The sequence below is a fragment of the Saimiri boliviensis genome, chromosome 19, assembly GCF_048565385.1.
Source record: "Saimiri boliviensis isolate mSaiBol1 chromosome 19, mSaiBol1.pri, whole genome shotgun sequence".
NCBI classification, from domain to species: domain Eukaryota; kingdom Metazoa; phylum Chordata; class Mammalia; order Primates; family Cebidae; genus Saimiri; species Saimiri boliviensis.
This window is the reverse complement of record NC_133467.1, coordinates 12,088,972-12,107,726: the sequence shown is the minus strand read 5'-3', so window position 1 is coordinate 12,107,726 and position 18,755 is coordinate 12,088,972. Positions and strand designations below refer to the sequence as shown.

General features: G+C 45.4%; 1 protein-coding gene and 1 long non-coding RNA gene across 5 annotated transcripts in view; one reads left to right on the top strand and one right to left on the bottom strand.

Moving 5' to 3' along the window:
- The window catches only part of RGSL1 (regulator of G protein signaling like 1), a 52,653-nt gene extending 43,245 nt beyond the window's left edge, over positions 1-9,408 (top strand). Inside the window, exons 14-18 of the mRNA XM_039459873.2 lie at positions 5-129; positions 2,365-2,474; positions 4,800-4,886; positions 5,982-6,048; positions 7,374-9,408. Coding sequence (XP_039315807.2) covers positions 5-129; positions 2,365-2,474; positions 4,800-4,886; positions 5,982-6,048; positions 7,374-7,410 — 426 coding nt within the window. The 3' untranslated portion in view covers positions 7,411-9,408. The remainder of the gene's footprint in view (positions 1-4; positions 130-2,364; positions 2,475-4,799; positions 4,887-5,981; positions 6,049-7,373) is intronic.
- LOC141582233 (uncharacterized) overlaps positions 1-15,236 on the bottom strand; it is an 81,173-nt gene extending 65,937 nt beyond the window's left edge. The window contains exons 1-2 of one of the 4 annotated variants that reach the window (XR_012515037.1): positions 14,750-15,236; positions 13,419-13,492 (exon numbers count right to left, since the gene is read on the bottom strand). This is a non-coding gene — a long non-coding RNA (uncharacterized LOC141582233). The remainder of the gene's footprint in view (positions 1-13,418; positions 13,493-14,749) is intronic. The other 3 variants (XR_012515039.1, XR_012515038.1, XR_012515040.1) reach the window with 3 other exon arrangements.
- Between the last annotated feature and the right edge of the window lie 3,519 nt (positions 15,237-18,755).

Sequence of the window (18,755 nt, the reverse complement as noted above, 5' to 3'; positions counted from 1 at the left end):
GTAGGTGAATATCTCTGAATCCCAGAAGGATGCCATCCTTGCGGCCATCACAGAGGGCTACCTAGATCGGAGCATCTTCCACGGGGCTATCATGTCTGTCTTCCCCATCATTATGTACTTCTGGAAAAGGTAACTATTTCTCCTTACTCAATGGCTGCCAGGTCAGGAAAACACACTTAGTTTGGAGAGAGTTTTCTGTCTTCCTCTAGCCTTCTGTTTCATAGTTTCCAGTTTCTAGGGAGAGCTAAGATGATGTTTTCTTATCCTACTCACCTCACTCCATCCCTCACACAGAACACCAAAACTGAATCCACAGACGGAAAGCAGAGTAAGACTGAGAACCCAAACACCTGGTTTCCCACCTCTCCTCTTTCTGTGCCTGCTTGGAGTAAGAATGTGAGGTTTTCTTAGGCCTGGGTTTCTCGCCAGACGGTAAGAGTGAACCACAGCCACTGGGGGAGAAATTCTGTCAAGACTCACACAACCACTTAGGCGTAAGGAGCTGCATGAAGGAAGCAAGCCAGAAGTGTTTTGCTCTGTTGGCCCAAACCCCCATAATTGCCACTGACGGGGCACAGTTGCTAGATACTCCAATTATCAAGAGGAGCTACAAACTCAAATTTTTATGTCCTCTCTCTCAAGGTTAAAGTGGCAAATGTGGCAACTAACAACATTAAAACCCGGTGAAGAACCAGAAATGAAACCAGCAAACTATCTGCAGAGATTTTGTGGCCAAATGCAATCTGTGGCCCACTGGTTTCTAACCTGTCCTGTGGAGGTCTGGCCTGAGCCCTCTCAGCTGCTTGTTTATTCCTGTGGTCTGCCAGAGTTCCAGCTCATATCTTCCACACAGTGAATGGCAGTGCCTCGGGTGGTAGTGACCAGAGGACACCTGGCTGAAATGTTCCCAGGCAAAGCTAATCAGGACACTTAGATTATCATGTGGCTTGGGCTCTTAGGAGTTCCCATCTTCCACCAAAAGCATAGTTACTTTATTAAAATATAAGTATGAAATTGCTTACCAATCTCTAACCTTTATTTTAAAATCCCTAAGATAATAAATTATTTAATACAGAACCTAGAGAAGTATAAAAATCTAAGTTCAAAACAAGCAGTTTGGCTTTTTGAACATCAAATGTTATCTAGCACTTAATTCTAGTTCTCCAGGCAAGGACTCAATGGACATTCACCTGGAGACTTTTGGAGGGAGTGGGACTCTCTGGGAAATATATGCGTCTCTTGAAGGAGCCAGTGTTCAGCTATCTCCTAAGCGCTTAGAAAAATCAGACATGCTTTAGGCAGGCTTTGAATTCCTGTTCCTCCTGCAGTTTCTTTACCTACTTTCCTACATACTTAATAAAGAGATTTATATTATGCAAACTGTATTTACATAGATTACCTTAAATACTCCTCCCAAACCCTATGCAGTGGGGGGCGGAGGAGTAGTATTATCCCTGTTTTACCGATGAGGAGACCGAGGTTCAGAGTGGTTGAGGGACTTGCCTAGGATCGCTCGGTAAAAAAAAAACCAGCATTAGAAACAAGGTCTCTTCATCTCTCATCACCATAAATAATGCATGTGTGGCACACTGGTAGGTCCATGAGGGGAAGGAGACCCAGTTCAGCAAGTGAAATGGGAAGATCCTACTGGGATAGAACAGACCGTCTCTCAAGGAGAGGGGAGGAGGACAGCAAGCAAAGCCACCAGAGCCAAAGTGCCATAGAAAATAAATTCAGTCTTAGCCAAGATCGAACTCCAAGGTCTAATCCAAGGACTGGCTGAGGGTAGGGATAACAAGGGGTTTGGAGGCAGGTAGAAAGAGACGGGGTGTGTCGCACAGGCTTCTAGAGAACAACAGTTTTCAGGCCATAAAGAGTACATAAATCTGAGTTCACGTGAGAAACCAGGTCTATTCCAGGGAAGGGCCTGCTGGGAATAGAGTGAGGTGGGCAAGGCCCTCAGCAAGGGGCAGGGTGGAAACCAGGATTGAGGGCCTGAGGCCATGCCAGGTGGGGTCAGATAGGGATGTCAGAGTCTGATGCTGGCTGCACCCCAGGGGTTAGCCTCACCCAGGCCTGGGGCTAGCAGGCTCTTTACAGACTCCATTCACCGGTGGTGTTCCAGAAAGAAGTCCCAACAAGCTGCCCATGCCCGGACCTCACTGGAGCCAGGTCTGGACAAAGAGGAGGCCTCAGAAAAAAGGCCACTAGCAGGTAGTACCCCGAGGCCAGGGTGTTCTCCTCCTCTCTGTCAGATACCCACATTCTCCGCGGACTGGCTTAGCACCATTTCCCCTGTGCTCAGTGCTCCAGCCCCCTCCACTGGGGGTTCCCGCCTGTGACCAGGAGCCATTCTTCCCATAGGTTTTGTTTCTGGAAGGCGATCCGCTCTTACTTACAGCATAGGGGGAAGAAGTTCAAGGACAGAAAAAGCTCTCCTAAATCCGTGGACAAGTATTCCTTGTGGAGTGGAGGTAAGCTCCACCACGACTCACAGCCCCATCCTCTAGCAACTGAGACTTGTGAAGAGAAAGCAAGGGCCCAAGGGGCCAACTTCAAGACTTCCCCAAGGGTGTCTGCTGGAGCGGGACAGCTCATTAACGTGGCCCTCAGGGAGACGGAGCACCCAGGGTAAAGCCTGAATTCTCTGTCACTAGCAGTAGCTCGGACGCCTCTGTGTCTGCTCATCACAGTCTGCACTGAGGGTACATGGAGAGGATGACCTGCTTTTCTACTGCTTAAGAAACCTCCTGCTCTATCTCCATTAAACCCTCCCATTAAGAAAGCATTTCTTTTATAGCGTTAAGTGACAACATTAAAAACTGTATATATAGTTTTAATGTGATAAATATATATATCTTTATGCATACATAATTTTCATGAAAGCAGACATATTTATGTCAAAAGCTGATATCTAAAAACATACACATATTTACTTATGAACAAATTTGTAAAAAAATAAGTAAATAAGTAAATGTGCATATTTACATATACATACACACACACAGAGCCATGTACCACATAATGAAGTTTCAATCCATAACAAACCAGATATGCAATGGTAGTCCCATAAAATTATAACCCTGTATTTTTCCTGCACTTTTCCCATGTTTAGATATGTTTAGATGCACAAACACCTAATGGTGTCACAATTGCAACAGCATTCAGTATAGTAACATACTATATAGGTTTGTAAGCTACCAGCAACAGGCTATTCCATAAAGCCTGGGTGTGTGTAGCAGGCTCTGCCATTTGGTTTGTGTAAGTACATTCTATGATATTCACACAATTACAAAATCACCTAATGACACATTTCCCAGACTATATCTGTCGCACAGCTGTGACTGGTACTTGAGCAAAAGGGGATTTTTGCTCAAGGAAAAGGATGGTGAACAGGGCAGTGGCTGGTGAGGATAAGGCTGGGTGTCTTTCAGGGGAAAGTTCTGAAAACCAAAGAAAACAAGTCTGTGAATCTGGGAACAGAAACAGAACAAAATATGAAGATAGGACAAGAGTATTACAAACAGCACTAACTGCCCCATAACGGAGCTAAACGTTCTCTTGATTTAGCTCAAACCTGCCTGATTCTTTTGTCCGCATTTCCCAGATACCGACCCCTTCTCCCAGGCCAATTCCCACCCTCTTCTTGTAGTGCAAATGAGTTCCCTTGAGACCTAAATCCCTTTGAACAGTCAGAGAAGCAACTGGCTGGCTGTGGAGCCCAACTCCTGCCCCTCTGAGGGGCTCCTCACCTCAGGAGGAAAGAAATACCTTTCTGGCTGCAGTCAGTCACCCCAGTGACCCAGAACGTTGCTCAATACCCTATTACCTGCCTTGCAAAATGCCGCATCAGCAGATAAACATCAGCAATCTTGTCCGTACATGGGTAATGTGTCCTTGTGGCAGGGGTTGTGGGATGTGCTTGTTTAGGATGGGAACGGAAGTGAAGAAAGAGGAGAATGAGACTAGGAAAAGGACAGAGGTGCAGGTAAGCAGGGCAAGCAAATAATATTCCTTCTGAGGAGTGAGTACCACTCCTTATTCAGTGGTAGCCAAAGAGCTTCCAGCTCTTGGCTTATTTCCTATAGCTGAGCTTCAGGGAAGTAAATCCCTATATTTATTCTATTATCAAAAGGAGGGAGAAAGCAAGCAGGATCACCTGAATCAAGGGATCAGGGTTCCAGACTTGAACAGTCATCATGCACAAGCTGAGAGACCTTGAGCATGGTGCTTCCCGCTCTCAGCCTCCCGCCCCTGATCTCATGTCTCAGTCCATTTTGTGTTGCTAATACAAAAATATCTCAGATTGGGTAATTTATAAAGAAAATAAATTTATTTTGCTCATGAATCAGGGGACTGGGAAGTCCAAGAGCATGACACTGACATCTGGCAAAGGGCTTTCTGCTGTATCGCCCCCTGGTGGAAGGCAGAAGGGCAAGAGAGTGTGAGAGAGAACAAGAGGCTGCTGAACTCACCCTTTTAACAAACCCACTCCCATGATAATGGCATTAATCCACTCATGAGGGCAGACCCCTCGTGGCCTCATCACCTTTTAAAGGTCTTACCTCTTAATACCATCTCTATGGCAATTAAATTTCAACATGAGTTTTGGAGGCAACATTCAAACCACAGCATCTCAGATACAAAGGTTTAGATTGAGATAATGTTTTATCATTAACATTTTGTAATCTAAGGTGTGTTAAACAAGAGCCTTATTGCTTACTTAGAAAGATTTATTTCAGTAAATAAATAAGCAGTTGTTGTGAGTGTTTTTAATGCTTGTTTTTGTCCTTCCCCAGGAGACAATGCCATCTTAAGGTTCACCTTGCTCAGAGGTATTGAGTGGTTGTACCCTCAACGGGAAGCCATAAGTTCAGCTCAGAATTGTGAGTTGGAGTTGGATCCCCACTGATAGCAAAAGTTTACTACTCAATCAGAGGGTGACTTTAAAACCAGCATGGCCGATCCCCTTATTGACCATAAAGAGACTGAGACCCCCAAAATGTAAAGTAACTGACTGAAGATCACACAGCTTGTGAGTGGCAGAGAGGAGGTGAAAACCGAGTCTCCTGACCTCCTTCTGTGGCTCTGTGAGCAACTCTCATCTGAATAATCATATCTTCCTGGTTTTTTGTAATCCGGGAAGGCAGGCACCTTAAGCTTCTCTGTATCTCTGCTGACTCATCTCATTTCCATCATCACATTGATGTGTGATCTTTAGTAAGAGACTATGATAACGTCCTAATTGTTACTTCCCCCTCACACTGAGACCAACTGCTGGTTTGAACACACCATCCCATACCTTCTGCTTCCTGTAGGCTCCTGCTGTGAATCTCTTCCCTGTCACAAACTGTGCAGTTCTAACCTCCCATACTGAGGCCATATTATATTCTTTTTCTTCCCCATCTTCAGTCTCAAGGAATCAATCCCACTCCCATGCAGTAACCCTGCCTTTGTTTCCCCATGGTCTCTCCCAGCAAACTGTCCCTTTCAATCCCAATTGCCAGCTTCTATTAGGGAAAGAGGTTGGAAATACTGGTTTTCTGCTTCTCACAAGCATGAAATGCCAGCAAACCTGACCTGCCCATTTGTACTTGTTTCCTCATTGCTTAATGGGAGAGGCCACTATGGAACATTGCCTGTCATCCATAGGGTCCAAGCAGCCCTAAAGTCCTGTGATTCCAGTGTTCATCTGGCCTAATCTGCTATTTTACTTCCCTGGATCTATGTGATTGACATCATGGCCTTTGTGTCCAGATGAAAGGTTTCCTGGGACACACACAAACACACAAATTGCAGCATAGAAACCAGGTCTCCTGAAGATCCCGGGAACAGGCCCGCATTACCTTCAATTTCCTACCCCTGCTCTCGAGGTGTCCCTAGAAGCCCTCCTGGCATGGCCCTCCCCAGGCTGGAGGCCTATCAGTGACTGTGTCTGTGCCATGAGTTCTGATGCAGTTTTTCTCTGTATTTCTCTTTAGCTTCATCAAGCAACCTTACTCAGCCAAGACTCATGATATCTGCCATGCAGCTGTATCCTGTCCAGGGGTAGGCATGAGCTGGAAATCTTCTTCTTCCGTTCAGAGCTGCTATGTCCAAGCGTGCAATCAGAGAGGGGATAGACTTTCTAGAGACTAGCCTCAAACCCTGCCTCTTCTCGGCATGCAGAACCTAGAGGTGGAGCTTGCTGCATCTGGAGGGAAATTAAGGAGTGGTTTCTCTGTGTTTCTCACCTCCAACTAGGACAGGCACTTTTAAGAAGCTGGAGTCTCTGACCCACTTTTCAGCAGAACACTACTGCTGGTGGAAGCGGCCCAGATGATCTTGTATTTGTATTTGTTAATGTTTTTAGGTTTAAGGAGTTCGAGTGCAGTTTCGTTACATGGATATATTGGGAAGTAACAAAGTCTGGGGTTTTAGTGTAACCATCATCCAAACACTGCACATTGTACCCATTAGGTAATTTCTCATCCCTTACCCACCTCCCACTCTCCCGCCCTTCCACGTCTCCATTGTCTATTATTTTGCTGTCTATGCCCAGGTGTAATTATTATTTAGCTCCCACTTATAACTGAGAACATGCAATATTTGACTTTCCATTTCTGAGTTATTTCACTTAAGATAATAGTCTCCAGTTCCCTCCATGTTGCTGCAAAATACATGAGTTTACCTTTTTATGACTGATTAGTATTATATTGTGTATATGTCCTGCATTTTCTTTATTCAGATTGTCTTTTATTGCCAGCTTCCTGAACATTCCAGCCGTTTAGGGCAGGGTGTGTACGGTGGGAAAGAAAAAAGATCTGTTCTTCTGCTTGGCAGGATATTGGCAACAAGAGCAGAAGGGACTTAAGTCTGTTAAAATCTGCTTCAGCCTAACTCACTTCTGTACAAGCTTCCAAGTGAAACTGACGCTAAGTTAGGGCTCTGGAAGAATCCTCAGGAGTCATGAAAACCAGAGCTGAGGGGTGCCAAAGAGTTGTTTGAGGGCCAAAGTGGTAGACAACAGCCTCTGAATGACAGGCCTGGTGTACTCGCCAGCCAGGTCACTTCTCAGGCTTGCTCCCAGACCTGTCCTTCCAACAGGGACTTGGAGCTGCCCAGCTATTATTCACTGCCCGTGCCACTGCCCAGAAGACAAACCAGATTCTTTGAGGCTCTTTACACTGGAAAAGCAATGCATGGCTTAGAGCATGTAAGATTTGGGGGAAGAAGGTGAGACTAAGAATGTGAGAAGACCTATTCTGAAGCCTAAAGGTTTCCGTTTTGGCTATTGCCATTCCTAAAGGAAATGACAGTGGCAAACCAGTAGAGAATGCAACTTCAATTACTGCATCGTCATTGTGATAACTGGCTCTTCTCTCTCCCTTTAGACAAAAATTATCCTACATCAAAAAAGAGAAGAAATAATTAAGCCAGACCCCCAACAGAGGCAGATCATCTCTCAGAGGCCTCCTAACACTGACAGAACCTTCTCTGGTCAAAAATGAAAGGTCCTAGTGCCATCTTCCCCAGGAATGATCAAGAAGAATAATGGGGTAACGGCCCAGTATGGCAGGACCAGACTGCAATGGGTAAGACTTGGACAGAGCATGAGAGGAAGCGCTTCTTTCCACAGTGGGCTGGGTCAGGAGACCTGGGCTCTAGGTCTCGCTCTACAGCTTCACGGCCTTGCGCAGATCCTGGCTCAGATTGTTAAAGAATCCCATGACAAATGGATGTCGAGATCACTGAATGCAATCAGAAACAAGGTGCTAGAATTATCAACAGGGACAGATGGCACTTTTAATGGTAGGATCTCCCATTTGGACAGTGACTCACACCCATTGTCTCAGTAAGTCCTCACAACAACCCTGTGGGCAACCACGTCAGAAATCACTTATTTTTAAACCGTAGAGAAGGTAAGTGACTTTCCCAAGATTACTGGGCAGTAAATGGCAGCATCTGAGCTAGAACACACCACTTCTGATGTTTTGTCCTGTTCTCGTTCTATGCCAACCATTTACGCAACTGTTCATGCACAAAAGGAATTGTTCTTCCCAAGAGTTCTGTTCATTTGCCAACTACGAGATTTAAAAAAAAAAAAACTTTAAAGTTTTTGAGCTAAAGCCCTAAACTATTGTCACAATTTTAAATGAATAGGCCTATTTTCTCTCCTTTGAAAAAAAAAATCAGAAGTAAAATGATTCAGAATTTCCTGAACAAGCCCCCACCTGAGGTAACTGAGGACAGGTTGCCTTGTCATCTCTGTGGGTTACACAACAGGAAAGGACTGGAAAGCTTTTCGGAGAACCCTTTCAAATTTGCATCCAAAGCTTCCTGTTGTGTCAATGTTTTTTATTTCCCAGACTTTTCACAAGGATGAAAAAGGTGATGTTAGAGCAGAGCTCATGACCACCTGAGACTCTGAGGTCACCCGGTGGGGCTGTGCTTGCAGGAGATCCAGGAAGACTGTAGGCAGACGTGATTCTAGAGGACGCTGAAAGAAGGTCAGGTGTGGAGAGCCCCCTGGGCCCCTGGGAGAAGGCCCAGCAAGGCAGGAAGACCTGGACAAAAGGGCATGAGGCTTCGCTTCCCGAACAGGGCTAGGGCTTTAGAACAGCACTGCAATTAATAGAAGGAAGAGTGGGCATGAAACAAAATCCCAGTTCCTAAAAATCAGGCAAAAAGCTAAGGCAAGATCCCAGGTAAGGAATAAAGAAGAGTTCAGTTACTAGAATTGAGGTAACAGGGAAGTGCTTCCTCAAAAAGGAACAAGTCAAAAGCCCTATGCATGAGACTAGAGAGGATGTCAGGCCAGCAACAAGGTGACTGACCGGGATCTAGTAAAACACTGACCCACGGTCACATACTGAAATACACTGGCGTTGGAGTGGGGCGTGGCTGAACCTGCATTATTGTCAGCAGGCGGGTCCCACTTAAGGAAAAGAAAGGTAGTTTTGCTGACACAGTTAACTTGGATCTTTGCCCTGTCTTCTTATTTCTTAATTATCTTTCTCTCCACACTCACCATGGGTATACTCATGTACAGGTATGCAAACACACAAACATGTTATTTAAAAGGCTTCATGATACTTATTAGGGCAACCCTGACTTGGAAAAACATCTTCTCTTTTATTAAGTCTTGCTGATTGCTTTTTTTAGTTTCTAAAGATCCAAATCTAACATGTTCTCATGCCAGTTAGGCTAATATCACTAAGTCGGTCACCTGTGGAATACAGGCAAGGTGTATAAATGAGTAAAGCAGCCCATGAGAGAAAAGAGGGAGTGGTAGAGACTGCAGCTAACCAGAGAACATGTCCCAGAGGGGACAGAGACAGTCTGCTCAAGCCAGCCAACCTAGCGTTGCCAGAGCTGCTCCTTAGAAGAGGAAGGATGGATGGATGGATGGAGGGAAGGAAGGGAGGGAGGGAGGGAGGGAGGGAGGGGAGAGAAATTTAAAACTTTTGTAACATTACAGTTAAAACAAAACTTAGCTGGGGACAAGATTGACCCATAACCCAACAAATTGCAATCTTTGCTTAATTATTATTTTTTTGCCCTTTAAAATGGTTTTGGTCCTGGGTCTAGTTTGAACAAAAAATATGGGAGGAGATGAAAAGGAGTCCCAACAATAGATCCAGGGGCCACTGCCATCTAAGGAAAAGCCCAAGAAAGAGGGACCAGGTGAGGAACCTGGCCCACTTCAGTTCCTGTAGTTTCATTTTGCTACAATAACAAGTCACCAGAAATTTAGTGGCTTAAAACAACACAAATTATTATTTTACAAGTCTGTGGGTCAGAAGTCTGACCTGGGACTCAAGCTAACATCAGGGTGTCAGGAAGGCTGTGTTCCTCTCTGGAGGCTGTAGGGGAGGATCTGTTTCTTGACTCCTTCAGGTTGTTGGCAGAATTCAGTCCTTGTAGGTGTAGGACTGACGTCTCGCTTCCTTGCTGGCCGTCAGCTGAGAGCCGTTCCCAGCTTCTGAGAAGCCACCAGCATTCCTTGGCTCACGGCCTCCTTCCTCTGTCTTTAAAGCTAGCAATGGTGGGTCAAGTCCTGCCCGTTCTTTGAATTTCTCCTGCCTCTTCTTCTATCATCGCGTCTCTCTGGCTCCCTCTTCTGCCTCCCAACTCCCTTTCAAGGGCCCACCCAGATAATCCAGAATAATGTCTCTGTTTTAAGGTCCTTAGCCTTAGTTCCACCCACCACCTTCCTTTTGCTATGGAAAGCCACACACTCACGGTTCTAGAGATTAAAGTGTGGCTATCCTAGGGAGGTCACCAGAAATTCTGCCTGCCACAGTTCTAGACACCTTCCTTAGAAAAGAATGTATGAACTCACAATCTGGGCCTCTGATGCGATTACTGCCTTCTAGAGACTTGGGAAACCCATTTTTTTCTTTCTCTTGTCATATCTCTCACTACTCTTTCTCATTCTTCTTCATATTTCTTCTGCTTCTTCCTTAAATATCAGTGCCCCCTGTGGCTCTTCTGTTCAACGTATCTTCTTACAATGCACTCTCCCAGTCGCCTGAGATCCCTAGCCCCTAGCATCTTGTCCAATAGGATCCACAGTAAATTTACCGTTCTAACAGGACCCATAGCACAAATTTAATGTATCCAAAATCAACTTTGGCCCCTTTATTTCTTTTCTCCAGTCAACCTCATCTTCCAAGCTAGAAAACTTAGAACCATCCTCAACTCATTCCTCTGCCTCCCCTCCCGTATTTTACGTGCAGGAACGGGAACTTCTGCCACTCTGCCCTGGACATGTCGCTGGCATCCAGACCTTCCTCTCTGTCCTGCTGGCACTGCCTTTGTCAGGCCCTCGTCCCCATCACTGGCCCTGTGAAGTCATCACACCTCCCTCTCCACACACACCCATCACACTCTGCTTCATTCCACACTGAGAACAAATCTGACCTGCTTATTTCCTCCACGTGACAGCCTTTATTCCCCTTCTTCACCTGGTTGAAAAAGACTCAACTCGTTCGTGGGACATACAAGGCCATTGCTAATATGACCTCAGTCCAGGTTTCCAGGTTCATCTTTTTCCTCTGTTTCATACACTCCATTCTCCAGCAACATTGCGATTGTCTAAAGGGCCCTCCCCTTTCTTCTCCATCACGCAGACATCACACTGTGACAACTCCTGATTCTCCTTTCTCCTCCTCCTCTCTCCTCTTTGTTTCTGAGACACATCTTTTCCTCTCCTTGAGATACTTATTCATGTATGTGTCTCATCTACTAGACTACATGCTTTTGTAGGGCAGATACCAAGTCCTATTTTGATTTGTACCTAGAATAGACCAACAACTATTTTTCACCATACCTAGCACAGTGACACACAGATAATGGTTGCCTCATAAATACATATTGAATGCATGAGACATGAATTGTGCTGGGTGCTGGGAATGCAGTGGAGGAAACAGAATGTGAAGTTCATGCTTTCACTGACCTTACAGTCAGTTAGACTGTGCTATTAACAGAAAATCAATTCAACTATCCATTATAGTTGTGACGGCCACAATAAAGAAGAAATAGCAAATGCTATTGTCTTCATGAATTTTTTATATTCCAATAAATCTTGATGCTTTAAGAACTCTGTTTTTTAGGAAGCTCATACAACCCGTTCCGACTAAAGGGTGACAGAAAGAGACAGAGGAAAACAGAAAGAGCAGGGGTGACTGAGCTCTGCCTTCACCTTCAGGGAAGCCTTTTCTGATGCACGTCAGAGACTGACATGAAGTCTCCCCGCTTTCTACAGAAGTGTGAAAAGACATCTGTCCCTCATTTTCAGAGCCTCCAACTGACCCAAGTGTCGTCCAGAGGAGGCGGCTGCTCGCATGTGCAGGACCTCAGCATGCCGGCCCTCACCCATACACCTGCAGGGCTGCAGGTCATTAGCCAGAATAAAGGAATTAATTCACCATCTGTGGGCCTGCCATCCTCCTCTTAAGTAAAAGAGCACAGGGAAAGTGATCATTTGCTCCCAAGGCCATGTCCAATCCAAGTGATTCATGGATACAATACTTCTCTTCCCAGATGAAGACCCAAGCCAGCCAGTCCCACCCAGTGGCTTTGACACAGGGGCCCTCCCACACCAACAGAGTCCAGACCAGGAGGCCCTGCTGCCCTTCTTTCAGAGCTCACGGTTTTCCATGAGGCAGTCTTGTTTAAATCCCATCTCTGCTCCTAGCAACTTTGTGATCATCAGCAAATTATTTACCCTCACTGACTCCCCACGCTGTATGTGAAATGGAGCTGATGATATCTACTTCATAGGGTTGTCTGAAAACTGGCTTCATATAATGTAGTTCAAGAGCACAACATAAGGCCAGAAGCAGAAGGAGGGTGGGAGGCTTTAGTTGCTTTCTCTCTTTCTATCTTTTCCCTAAACTTCCCGGGACATGAAGGAAGTGGTTGGTCAAGAGTGGTATAGTGAATAATTTATTCCTGGGAAAACTCTAAACATATTTTCTCCAACAAGTTACATGATCCTTTGGGGCAGAATGAACAGGACATCACAAGTCCCAGCTACATGGGAGGCTGAGGTGGGAGGATCACCTGAGCCCGGGAGGTCGAGGCTGCTGTGAACAGAGATCACACCACTGCACTCCAGCCTGGGCGACAGAGTGAGAGCCTATCTCAAAACAAAACAAAACAAAAAACAACAAAACCCCGCAAGATCCATTTAATTACTAATGCATATGTAGCTTTTGGAGGATATCTATGCATTATATGTTTATTATTAATGGGGAGTAATAGGACTTCTTTCCGCGCCCTCTACATGTACACCCTGAGCCCCTGACATATGTACTTTTAAAATATTAGTGAGCCTTTATTGCACACTTACTATGTGACAGCAGGGATAGGAATTGTATGCCTCATTCTACAGGCAAAGTAATGGAGGCAGGAAGATGTCAGCACTATACATCTTTTAAGTGGCTTCAAAATATGTGATGCTTCCTAGTGTCACATGAACATTCTGTTCACAAAGACTGAAAAATTCACTTAGATGTCAGAGGAAAATCAGAGAGTCTATGCTAGTCATTTTTTTCAAGAATTGTATTTGTGCCCAAAAATGGGTTTGGGTAGGTGAGGGGAACAGTAGGGAAAAAAAAAAAAAAAAAGGTTGAAGAGATGTAGGACTGCCAGACTTAGCAGATAAAAATACAGGCACCGGGTTCAACGTGAATTTCAGATAAGCAATCAGTACTTTTTTTTTTTTTTTAGCATAAGTACTTCCAAATATTGCACGGGACATATTTAGCTGATACTAAAAAAGTTATCTGTTACTTGCCAAAATTCAAATTAACTGAACATCCTATGTTTGATCCAGCAACAGGCCCCCTCCCCGCCCCCGCTCCCGCTCCCGCTCCCGCTCCCCACACCTCCAACCAAAATGCGATGGGCCTGGGAATTTGAATACTCACCACTCGGGCTAGTACTGGAGTTGGGACCGGGTCCCAGCAGGGCACAGGGGAGCACCTGCTTCGGTGGGGGTCATCTGTCAAAGCAATTTGGGAATTAAACCCAGCTGTAATTGAAGTTTTACACACAGCCGCCCTCTCCCTTCCTGAAGGCGCCCAGAGGACTGGGGCTCCCCCTCCCTCCCCACGCCTCCCTTCACCTGCGGGGACTCAGCGCGCACGTGTTGCTTTTTTTCATTAGATGCATGACAAAAACACCACGTCGGAAGCCATTGCTAACCGTTTCTCTTCTTAGTTCCCTTCTCCTCTTCTTCTTTTTAGTAATAGAACCCCCTACATTTTAGCTGCGCCCCGGTCACCCAAGTAGAAACTTCATTCCCCAGCCTCCCTTGCAGCTGGGTGAAGACAGGCAGCTGAGTTCTGCCGAAGGAATGCAGGCAGAAGTGATAGAAGTAACCACCTGACCTCCTCTTACTTTCTCCTTGTTATCTTCTTCCCACACTCATTCTCTCAATAATCATTTCTCATTGCAAGGCCTTTCATACTGTCATTAGATGACCCACACATTTCTCCCCAGCCAACCTCCGCGAACTCCTGATCCACACATCCAACCCTACCTGGCATCTCCACTTAAATGTCTACTAGGAGTATCACATTTGGCATGTTTCCCAGGAAACTCTTGGACTTCCCTCTAAACCTGCTCCTCTGGAAGCCTTTCCACCTCCTTTAACAGCAGCCCCACTCCTCCAGTCACTGGGGCCAAAATGCCGACGACTGTCCTGGACTCGTCGTCTGTCTCACACCATATCTCACTCCGTCAGCCAGTCCTGTTTGTCCTGCCTTCAAAACACAGCCGCAGTCCGCCTGCCCACTTGAAGTCCCCCTCACTGCCGTCACCCAGTGTCGGCTACTCAAGTCTTTGCACAAACTACTTAATAGTCTCCTAACTGATCTCCCTGTTTTTACCCTTGCCCTCTGCGTTCTGTTCACGGAGGAGCCAGCGTGATTCTTTAAGTGTTGAGTCACATCATGCCACTCCTCTGCCACAGTCCCCTGCAGGCTTCCCATCTCAGTAAAAACCCAAACTTCCTGCTGACCTCTGCTCACCCTGGGTATGGCAGCCACGCTTTTGTGCTCCTCAAACAGCTCAGGTGCGAACAGGCCCCAGGGCCTCTGAACTGACTGCCCATCCCTTCTGCTTGCGTTCCCTCAAATACCTCCACCGCTTGCTCTTTTGCTTCCTTCTAGTTTCACCTGGTAGGCTCCTTCTTAAAGTGGTCCACCTGGCCCCCATCTTTAAATGTAATCTACTGTCCTTGACTACCAACTCTTACCTTGCTTAACCTTCCTGCTTGCTGTCACCCTCTAGTACACTCCGGCTTTATGAATGTTGGTTTCCTTCCCCACCCCACCCTGCCCCCACCTCATGAGGGCAGGGAGTTTGGTTTGATGCGTTCACAGACACGTGAAGCCTAACTTCCTACTTCCTGGTCTGCTGAGCAGCTGAGGCTTTAAGGTGAAAGACACACAGTCTTCTACCTTGTCTGAGTCACTGCCGTGTGGTCTCTGTTAAAAGAGCTAAACAAAATCCTTGCTAATTACTTCAGTTTCACGAAATGTATTTTTTAAAAGACTTGATTCTTAAGAAGAGAGAATTTTCCGTGGGCAGAAAGAATGAAATTCTCTGTGTTTGTGTTTCTGGTTGCTTTGGTTTCACGCCTTCTGTGGACATCAAATCTTTAAGATTCTTGTGTTAAATTTTTATAGGCTGATATTAGTGGCCAACATAGTAATGTAATTATTTTTGAATAAATATTAATAGATAATATTAAATATAAATATATGTTTAAAATAAACATTATCAACATATAATCCTGTGAATGGTGTTCTAGAGACTCAAAAGTTCCATTTTGCTTGCTTTTTCCCACCCACTTCTCTCCTGTTGTTAGTACCATGTTTGGGTCTTTTTTTTTTTTTTTTGAGACGGAGTCTGGCTCTGCTGCCCAGGCTGGAGTCCAGTGGCCCAATCTCCATGCACTGCAACCTCTGCCTCCTGGGGTCAAGCTGTCCTCCCATCTCAGCCTCTCAAGTAGCTGGGACCACAGGCACATGCCACCAGGTCTGGCTAATTTTTTTTTTTTTTTTTTTTTTTTTTTTTTCATTTTTAGCAGAGACAGGGTTTCATCATGTTGCCCAGGCTGGTCTTGAACTCCTGATATCAAGTGATCTCCTGCCTCAGCCTCCCAAAATGCAGGGATTACAGATGTAAGCCACCATTCCTGGCCCCATCTTTTGGTCTTAGTCTAAGAAAACAGGCCATAAAGCAATGAAAAGATTACATGAAAAACACTGCAGAGGTGATGAAAAACATCCTTTAAAAAAGAAAAATTCTGTTCATGTGATAGAAGCTCAGAGGAGCATAAACATTTGCTGCAAGCCTATTACATGCCAGGTGATTGCCTTAGTCACTTTGGGCCATTGGGTTCCTGGTGGAGACTCTCATCGTGGCTTGCAGATGGACACTTTCTCTCTGTGTGCTCATAAAGCAGCGAGAAAGGAGAGTTCTCTGTCTCTTTTTATAGGTCATTAATCCCAACATGAGAGCCCTATCCTCATGATCTCATCCAGCACTAATTACCTCCCAAAGACCCCATCTTCAAATACTAACACATTGTGGGGGGGTAGGGTTTCAACGTATGAACTTAGGAGGGACACAATTCAGTCTATAGCAGGAATTAGAAGTAAAACAAGTAAAACGGTGTAGTATATGCTAGGCACTATACTAGGCACTTAGGCAAGCCTGAGAGAAAATCAGAAAGGAAAAAAGAAAGCTGAATTTCCCAGGGTCTCCCCCCCCCAGATCATCTTGAAAGCCCACTGCGTCCTAAAGCTGATGGAGTAGAGAATGGAAGAACTGCCCCAGGGGTCAGCTCCAAGACTTACCTCTCCCCCAGACTGTAGCTCCAGCAAAGATCCACCAAAAATCAAATGTTAAAGGTTCTTCTCAATTCCAGTGAATTCAAAGAGTTTCTTTTTTTTTTTTTGAATTGCATTTTAGGTTTTGGGGTACATGTGAAGAACATGCAAGGTTGTTGGCATAGGTACACACATGACAGTGTGATTTGCTGCCTTCCTCCCCTCCACCTATATCTGGCATTTCTCCCCATGCTATCTCTCCCCACCTCCCCACCCCCCCATCCCTCCTCCATTTCCCCCCAACAGACCCCAGTGTGTGATGCTGCCCTCTCCGTGTCCATGTGTTCTCATTGTTCAACACTCCCCTATGAGTGAGAACATGCGGTGTTTGATTTTCTGCTCTTGTGTCAGTTTGCTGAGAATGATGGTTTCCAGGTTCATCCATGTCCCTACAAAGGACATGAACTCATCATTTTTGATGGCTGTGTAATATTCCATGGTGTATATGTGCCACATTTTCCCTGTCCAATCTATCATCGATGGGCATTTGGGTTGGTTCCAGGTCTTTGCTATTGTAAACAGTGCTGCAATGAACATTCGTGTGCATGTGTCCTTATAGTAGAACGATTTATAATCCTTTGGATACATACCCAGTAATGGGATTGCTGGGTCAAATGGAATAGTTTCTTCTAACTTATACACACTACACCCTTATAACACACCAGGTACCATGTAAGGAACTGGGATATGACCTCTGCCCTCCCAGGCCTACTGGAGAGGCAGGTAAATGCCACCACCTGCTGAGTAAAGCATAAGGGGATAGAGCTTTTACCCCTAGCAAGAGTGCGGTGGTAACCATAAGAAAGAAATGTCATCTCAGAGCTGACACTGGGGAAGGATCTGGGCTGCAGGGAGGAACCGCTGACTGTGTGTCCATGAGCCTGGCTAGCAGACTTTCTGGGTGCTCCACAGACCAGTGGGTGTGAAGGACCTAAGAGCTGCTGTTCTTAGGGGCAAATGCCTGAGTGAAATAATGTGAGAGGTACCAGAAAATAAACAAGTATCCTTCCCTACCTCCTGCTATGATGCCAAATATTTTTGACTAGGGTCTTAAGGCTCGTCATTCATTGAGAGACCCATATTAATACACCAGAGCCTCCTAGGAGGGGACAATCAACTAATTCCGTGTCACAGACTGTATTGAGTTGCTGTTTCATGCCGAACACAATGAAGAGAAAATGACCTTCAAGATGCACACATTTTGAAGAAAGAATGTACAGGCTTATAACTAGATCATTATGACTCAGCGATATGTTGCAATCACGGAAGTATTTGCTTCTCCATTCAACAAATATTTATTGAAACGTACTTTGTTCCAGGCACTGAGCTAGATATGAGGATAATATAAGATGGTAAATAAGAGAGGCAGCATCATATTATAGAACATATGTTTATATCATGTTAAGGGATAAAAAGATCTTTTTTGAAACAAATTTGATTATTTCTGATAGTGATTACTGCTATAATGTTTATTTTAAAATAAGAGTTGGGGACAACTTTGGGTAAGAAAGTCCTAGCCAGGAAGTGACAGTGTAACAGAGGCCTAGAAGATGGGAAGGGACCAGCACACAAAGTCTGCCAGGACAAAACTGTAGGCAGAGGGAACTGAAAACCCAGTGGCCCTGAGCAGGCAGTGGTCTCAGCATTCTTGGGAGCAGAGATTAGGCCAGTGTGGTGGAGGTTAAGTCTTCAAGACAGGCGAGTGTAGGGCAGTGAGCACCACGTTTTGGACTTCGCCAGGTCACATATGTGAAACAGTTTGGATTTTCTTCCAGCTACAATGGGAAGCCATTGGAGGACTTTAAGCAGGGACGTGACCCAATTGGATTTTTTTTTTTTTTGAGACGGAATCTCTCTCTGTCACCCAGGCTGGAGTGCAGTGGCACAATCACAGCTCCCCACAGCCTCCACCACCTGGGTTCATGTAGTCCTGCCACCTCAGCCTCCCAAGTAGCTGGGACTACAGGCACATGCTACCCACACCCGGCTAATTTTTTGGTTTTTTTTTTTTTTGGTTTTTTTTTTTTTGTAGAGACTGGGTTTTGTCATGTTGCCCAGGCTGGTCTCGAATTCCAGGACTTAAGCAATCCGCTCACCTTGGCCTCCCAAAGTGCTGGGATTACAGGCATGAACCACTGCGCCCAGCCAGCTTTATGTTTTTTTAAAGGTCACTTTGTGGAGAAGGAATTTTGGGGGCACAAATGTGGAAGTCGGAAACTCAAATATGAGGCTCGCACTTCAGTCCAAATGAGAAGTGATGGTGGGCCGAGCCAGCCAGCGGAGACGGAATGTTGTGAAATTATTTGGAATCTATTCTGGTAGCAGAACAACCAGGCCTGTTAATAGATTGGGTGGGGGAGGGCA